Source organism: Borostomias antarcticus (assembly GCF_949987555.1).
Source record: "Borostomias antarcticus genome assembly, chromosome: 8".
Lineage (NCBI taxonomy): Eukaryota > Metazoa > Chordata > Actinopteri > Stomiiformes > Stomiidae > Borostomias > Borostomias antarcticus.
The window spans coordinates 23,929,599-23,937,098 of NC_140241.1; the positions used below are offsets into that span (position 1 = coordinate 23,929,599).

Below are 7,500 nucleotides of genomic sequence, written 5' to 3' on the forward strand. Positions count from 1 at the left end.
TGGTGGTGGTGCGACCACAAGGTCGAAAGAACCACTTCTGTTTTCTGACCGCAGGCAGTCGAGACTCCAGACAAGAGGAAAAGTCTGCTTTATGTTTGAACCGTGGCGTGGAGGTGGGGGGGGGGGGGGGGGCGACGACTTCGATTTCCACCAGAAACTTAACAGTAACCACCACGCACGCACGCTCACACTCACACACACGTACGTGTTTGGAAATCAAGAAACGGGCAGCTAGCACGCACCCAGAGAGGGAGAGTTCAAACGAGTCCTCTGATTGATCTATGGTGAAACCTGGTGATCTCGTGAGGTCGAGGTGAGTCCTACGCTGAATGAGAAACTGAATCAACTCAAGTGCAGCTCAATCTCCTTCTGCTTTCAATTTCCCCTGCTTAACTCATGTCTCTTTCATTTCTCAAAACGAACGGCGTTGTGAGCTCGTACGGTCTCTTCAGCGAGACAGAAAAAAGCGTTTCAGAGTACTAAGAAAAGACGTCTGTTTTCTGAGGGTTTGGCCGTCAGAAAGACGTTTTCTGAGGGTCTATGGGTCTGCCTGCTTGGTCCGTCCAATCAGCCACCCCCCCCCCCCCCCCTCCCCCAGGCTTCCTCACCTGAGCTCGGCCATCTTGGCCCCGGGGAGGGGGGGCTTGGGCGGGGCCACGTCCTCCTCCGCCGTGTCGGCGGACGCCTCCGAGGGCGTGGCCGGGGGCGTGGTCTTACTCAGGATCTCCTTCTCCCGCTCCGTGAGGGGCAGCTCTGACGAGCTGGGGGGAGGGCGAGGGGTGTTTATGAAAGTGTGTGTGTGTGTGTGCCTGTAAGTTTGTGTGTGTGTGAGAGTGTGTGTTTGTATGTGTGTGAGGGGGGTGGGGGTCTCTCTCACCTCTCAGGCCCAGTGGCAGGGGGAGGGGGTTTGTTGGGGCTGGTAGGTGAAGGCTGCTCCTGTTTCTCGATGGTCAGCTTCACTAGTTCCTGTGTTGGACACACAACAGCATCGCAGTCAATAGCAACATTGTTGACATCGAGATGTCGTCAGTCACAATATCTACCGATAAAATCTCTCCCATTTGCCAGATAGCCTGTAGTCTGGCCCGTACCCAGTGCAGACTCAGAACTGCAGCTTTATTCTGTATTGATCTGTGTGTTTGTGTGTGTGTGTGTGTGTGTGTGTGTGTGTGTGTGTGTGTGTGTGTGTGTGACGGGGATGTACGCAGCTGTGCTGGGTTCTAGGACGCACAAAAATGTTCTCTCTCTCTCTCTCTCACACACACACACACACACACACACACACTCACACACACACACACACACTCACACACACACACACACAACGTGGCGCAGGGGAGAACGCCCCCCCCCCCCCCCCCCCTCCGCAAAGCTCCGCCCCCCTCTCACCTTGACGCCGTCCAGCACGGCCTTGATCACCGTGGTAACGGCCACCACGTTCTCCTTGTCCTCCAGGTCGATGCCGTCCAGCATCACCTGGTCCGACCAGCGAATCAGATTGGCCAGGCTCTGGTACACACGGTTGTGACAGGAGGACAACGCCGAGCTGAGGGGAGAGAGAGAGAGAGAGAGAGAGAGAGAGAGAGAGAGAGAGAGAGAGAGAGAGAGAGAGAGAGAGAAGGAGAGAGAGGAGAGAGAGAGAAGGAAAGAGAGAGAGCGAAAGAAAGAGAGAGAGAGCAAGAGAGAGAGAGGAGAGAGCAAGAGAGAGAGAGGAGAGGGAGAGAGAGAGACAGAGAGAGAGAAGGAGAGAGCGAGAGAAAGAGAGAGAGAGCAAGAGAGGAGAGAGAGAGAGAGGAGAGGGAGAAGGAAAGAGAGAGAGAGAGAGAGAGAGAGAGAGAGAACGGGGGAGGGATACAGATCTTAGACTTCATAGACTGAGAACAGTCAAGAGTTCTAGACATTATGAACATTGAACAATAGCCATATTCATCTTTGATAGTCCCCTCTGAGAGGGGTTTGAAGAGGAGGTGAAGGGGAGCTCGTTGTTCGCGGTGGTGGTGGTGGTTGTGTGAGCAGAAGAATGTGTGTCTGTACCGGGGCCTGGGAGACCTGGAGGTGTGGTGCTGGGACCTGGGGCTGGGAGGCGTGGGGCTGGGACCTGGGGCTGGGAGGCGTGGGGCTGGGACCTGGGGCGTGGGGCTGGGACCTGGGCCTGGGACCTGGGAGGCGTGGGGCTGGGACCTGGGGCGTGGGGCTGGGACCTGGGCCTGGGACCTGGGAGGCGTGGGGCTGGGACCTGGGGCTGGGAGGTGTGGGGCTGGGACCTGGGGCTGGGAGGTGTGGGGCTGGGACCTGGGCCTGGGAGACGTGGGGCTGGGAGGTGTGGTGCTGGGAGGCGTGGGGCTGGGAGACGTGGGGCTGGGAGGTGTGGTGCTGGGAGGCGTGGGGCTGGGAGACGTGGGGCTGGGAGGTGTGGTGCTGGGAGGCGTGGGGCTGGGAGGCGTGGGGCTGGGACCTGGGGCTGGGAGGCGTGGGGCTGGGAGGTGTGGGGCTGGGACCTGGGGCTGGGAGGTGTGGTGCTGGGAGGCGTGGGGCTGGGAGGCGTGGGGCTGGGAGGCGTGGGGCTGGGACCTGGGGCTGGGAGGTGTGGTGCTGGGAGGCGTGGGGCTGGGAGGCGTGGGGCTGGGACGTGTGGGGCTGGGACCTGGGGCTGGGAGGTGTGGTGCTGGGAGGTGTGGTGCTGGGAGGCGTGGGGCTGGGACGTGTGGGGCTGGGACCTGGGGCTGGGAGGTGTGGTGCTGGGAGGCGTGGGGCTGGGCCTGGGACCCGGGACTGCTGGTTGGAGTGAATGGTGCTTTGAGAGGCTCTACTAGGGTGGGGTGGTTCAGACCAGTCTCAACAAGCTGCAGCTGATTCATACCGAGCTGGAATATCCCTCCCCTGTCTCTACGGGACACGGGGTAGGGAGCAGCTCAGCGTCAGACACAGCAGACTGCAGACAGACTACAGCTAGGCTACAGCTACAGACAGACTACAGACAGACTACAGCTAGGCTACAGCTACAGGCAAGACTATAGACAGACTACAGCTAGACTACAGCTACAGACAGACTACAGACAGACTACAGCTAGACTACATTTACAGGCAAGACTATAGACAGACTACAGCTAGACTACATTTACAGGCAAGACTATAGACAGACTACAGCTAGGCTACAGCTACAGACAGACTACAGAGAGACTACAGCTAGGCTACAGCTACAGACAGACTACAGAAAGACTACAGCTACAGAAAGACTACAGCTAGGCTACAGTTAGGCTACAGACAGAGTACAGCTAGGCTACAGACAGAGTACAGCTAGGCTACAGACAGAGTACAGCTAGGCTACAGACAGAGTACAGCTAGGCTACAGCTGCAGACAGACTACAGCTAGACAGACCACAGTTAGGATTCAGCTACAGTAGCCTACAGCTTGGCTTCCGCAGGCAGACTACAGATAGGCTACAGCTGGGATAGAGGGTTAGCAGAGGGTTATGGGCCCTGAAGGAGTTTGGGTTTTAGGTTTGGCTTATCGACAGGGGGACTGGATTGAGCCCCGGGGGCCGGAAGGTTTAACAAAGCGGCCTGAACGCGTTAGCACTGGTGTGATGTAATCTGGTGGGTTAGGTATGGGTACCGGGGAGGGCGATGCCCGGGGCTCTGAGGTCTGGGCAGGGGCCAGAGGCCAAGGTCAGACCCTCGGACACCCATCACATCTACAACGGACATCCATCCATCCATCCATCCGTCGGCCCTAAAAACGGAGCTGAGATACCGAGAAGCCGCACCGCCCCTGACCCCCACGCCGCTGACTGACGTATCCAGGGGAGAGGAGGAGGAGGAAGGAGGAGGAAGGGAGCAGTCCAGACATGCTCTTCCATTCCAGGAGAGAGGTGTAGCCTAACGGATCAGCTGCCGGAGACAGCGGCTTAAGACGCATTCCTCTGGTGTCTAAACAGCTACGGTCAGCCTGCGACATCTCTCGCATTCCTCTGCCCACTCGAGAGGAGATTCCAGATGAGATGGCGGTGGCCTGACGAGATGATGGTGATGAAAACCTACAGATGATGAAACACCTGAGCTACCTGGTCGACTGTTAAGCTACGGTCGACCTGCAGGCGACACACACACACACTCGCTATGACGTCAGCTCTCCTCCTCCTCCTCTCTCTCCCCCCAGGCACTCCTTTAAGTCACATCCACGAGGGGCGGGAATGTCTTGGCTCTCTCCGACCAGTTCTGACAAGTCCTGACTTATTGGGTCTTTAAAACAAAGCTCATTCCTCTCTCGGTGTTTCAAAAATGACTTCCTTTCGAGGGGAGACATTTTTGAAGGAGCATTGTCTGAAGACGCATCTCATATCTGTATCGTATATCTAACTAGCTTCTACCAGGCTCATCACAGACACAAAATGATTCCTGTTTCTCTAGAGCCACATGTGCTGTGTCCTGACTAGACCAGGACCAGAACCAATACACCCGTATCCTGACTAGACCAGGACCAATACACCTGTATCCTGACTAGACCAGGACCAGTACCAATACACCTGTATCCTGACTAGACCAGGACCTGTACCTACAGACCCACCTGTGCTGTATTCGGGCCTCCACCTGGACCAGAGGTAAGATGGCCTCCAGAACCTTGCTGGCCGAGCCTGGCAGCATCTCCAGAACCTTCTTCTCCACCACCATCTTGTCCACGATGGTCTTGAAGTAGCGTAGGGCGCTCACCACCTCCTTCTCCTGCTCCTCCAGACGACTCACCTTCTGCACAGAACAAACACACGCAAGAACACACGTTAGGGAAAGAACTCTCCTTCTAAGAAACAGGTATGGAATCAAGCCATGGGAAGTGCACTCTATCTGGGAAGCGCACTATTAATGAATCAGGTACGGAATTAAGTCAGCCGGGGAAGCACTCTATCAATAATTCAGCTATGGAATCTAGCCAGGGGGAGGACTCTTTATCAATGAATTGGGTGTGGAACCGGGCCATGGGAGGCACTCTCTATCAGCTGGGCTACGAATGGAACCGAGCCATGCTCCATCTCTGGGCGTGTTCTATCAGTTCCTCGGTGTTTTGCCAGCAGGCCGTCTGGTCTGGGAGTAAACGTATTATCCTGAGAGCCCAGTGAGGGACACGGAGTGGAGGAGTTCATTCAGGAAACCGGCAGCTCCATTCAAGTGCATGTGTGTGTGTGTGTGTGTGTTTGAGTCTAGACACCTGCACCCTAGCCAGCACTCTCTGATTGGACAAACCACGGGAAACATAAGGACACACACACACACACGCACGCGCACACTCACACACACACACACACACACACCCAAACACAATGGAGCAGAACAAAACAATGAACTGGGTGGAAAACAACAGATCAACAGGATAATTGTTAGGTGGAAGAGTGCTGGGTTTGCCAACATGTTCACTCACTCACACACACACACACACACACACACACACACACACACACACACACACACACACACACACGCACACACACCTTGTTGACGGGTTTCTCTGCACTCTTGACGGCTGGCTCCGGCTGCAGCTGCTTGCCCTTCTTGGACGGCGTCCTCTTGATCTTGGGAGAGTGGAACTTGTCCATCAGCTTCATGGTGAAGGAGGACAGGTGGGACCGCTGCGAGTCTGCGGAGGACAGGAGAGAGGGATGGTGAGACCCCCGCCGGGAGAGAGGGAACGAGAGAGAGAGAGAGAGACAGAGAGAGAGAGAGAGAGAGAAAGAGAGACAGAGCGAGATAACTGGCATATAAACAGCGAATGGCATCTGCGAAACAGCGCGCGTGTGTTTAAGTGGTCTGTCCAGCAGTGCTCTGCCAGCAGGCTGCTATCAGTCCAACATCCAGCCTGCAGCGGCACTGAGAGCCTATATCTGTTAATCAACATGTCCGTCCTCAAGCCCCGGTGACAACACTGCTGCTACTGGCTTAGTCAGGACTGAGGACACACTCCTATCTGACACACATAGCCCAGGACGGCACCGGACACACACACACTCACACACACACACACGAGTGCACGTACACACTAAACAGTGACAGTCACGCAGATACACGCACACAAGCTGCATAGTCCTTGGAGAATAGTCTGCTTAGAGGAAAGATGGGAATTGCTTTTTGCTGAATAATAGCAGAGTAATCTATCCAGTTTCCTCGCACACACACACACGCGCGTGCACACGCACTTTCTCTTCCACCTTGTCTCTCATCCGTTTCCTTCCCTTTTCCCTCCCTCCACAACGAGCCAGTAGATAAACAGCGGAGTCAAGCCTGCAGGAAAGACAGGCTTTATCAGAGCTGTCCCTTCAGCTCCTGTAATCTCCCTGTGTGTGTGTGTGTGTGTGTATGTGTGTGTTGTGTGTGTGTGTGCGTGCATAGTGGGGACTGCCTAGCTGTGGGCTGGTGGCATTCCACCAGCATCAGCAGTACCCACCACACACTGTTTCCCCTGTAATTGTACAGGCATGGCAGGTCACCAGGCCCACGAGAAGACCCGTCAGGTCAAAAACAAAAACATTTTTTAATGCCCAAAATAGCGGGCTTTTAGATTGCTAATGTTTTTAGCATAAGTCTATTGAGTTTAACATAGCAAAAATTAGCGTCATGGCTAGCGGATATTTTTTGACTGGGAGTGAGATGCTCTACCTCCTGAGCTATACAGCCGCCCGTATAAGTTCCTGGGAGTGCACCTGAACAACAAACTAGACTGGACGGACAACACTGAGGCCCTCTACAGGAAAGGGCAGAGCAGACTGTTCTTCCTCAGGAGGCTCAGGTCCTTCAATGTGTTTATCAGGCTGCTGAGGATGTTGTACCAGTCTGTGGTAGCCAGCACACTGTTCTTTACCGTTGCCTGCTGGGGAGGCAGCACTGGGTCCGGGGAGAAACAAACTGACCAAGCTGGTGAGCTCTGTCATGGGCCACGACAAGCTGTGGCAGATGGGGAGCACATTCAGCCACAGGCTCATCCCACCTAGGTGCAAAACAGAGCAGCTCAGACATTCCTTTGTGGGACAGTGGCCATCAGACTCTATAACAGTGTCTGAGTGTTCTGAGTGTGTGTGTGTATCTGTCTGTCTGTCTGTATGTGTGTATTCTATATTTTATGCATAATGCATATATTCTTTGTTCTCTCTCTTTTAGGTATATTCGCTATGCTGTATTTTCCCTCAGCTGAAACACCCAAATTTCATTAAAGTTCATATCTATCTACACACACACACACACACACACACGCACACACGCACACACACACAGACACACGCACGCACACACAAGAATGCTCTCTTGCACACACCAGTTCTAATAGTGAATTATCCATGGCCTCCAGCTAGAGTTAGCCTACAGCTGACCCAGGCCCAGCAGTAGCAGCGTTATCCATGACTCCAGCTAACCCCGTCCTAACCAGTCAGCTCCTGGTGACCTTTACAACCGCTGAATGACCTTTAACCCCCACCGGACCTGCCCTGCCCCCTGACACACCGGTGAGGTCCAGGGAGA

At 54.8% G+C, this 7,500-nt stretch overlaps 1 protein-coding gene across 1 annotated transcript in view; it reads right to left on the reverse strand.

Moving 5' to 3' along the window:
- The window catches only part of rapgef1b (Rap guanine nucleotide exchange factor (GEF) 1b), a 53,755-nt gene that overhangs the window by 25,838 nt on the left and 20,417 nt on the right, over positions 1–7,500 (reverse strand). Inside the window, 5 exon segments of the mRNA XM_084442636.1 lie at positions 609–761; positions 878–966; positions 1,390–1,546; positions 4,568–4,746; positions 5,484–5,629. Of these exon segments, the coding sequence (XP_084298762.1) occupies positions 609–761; positions 878–966; positions 1,390–1,546; positions 4,568–4,746; positions 5,484–5,629 (724 nt within the window).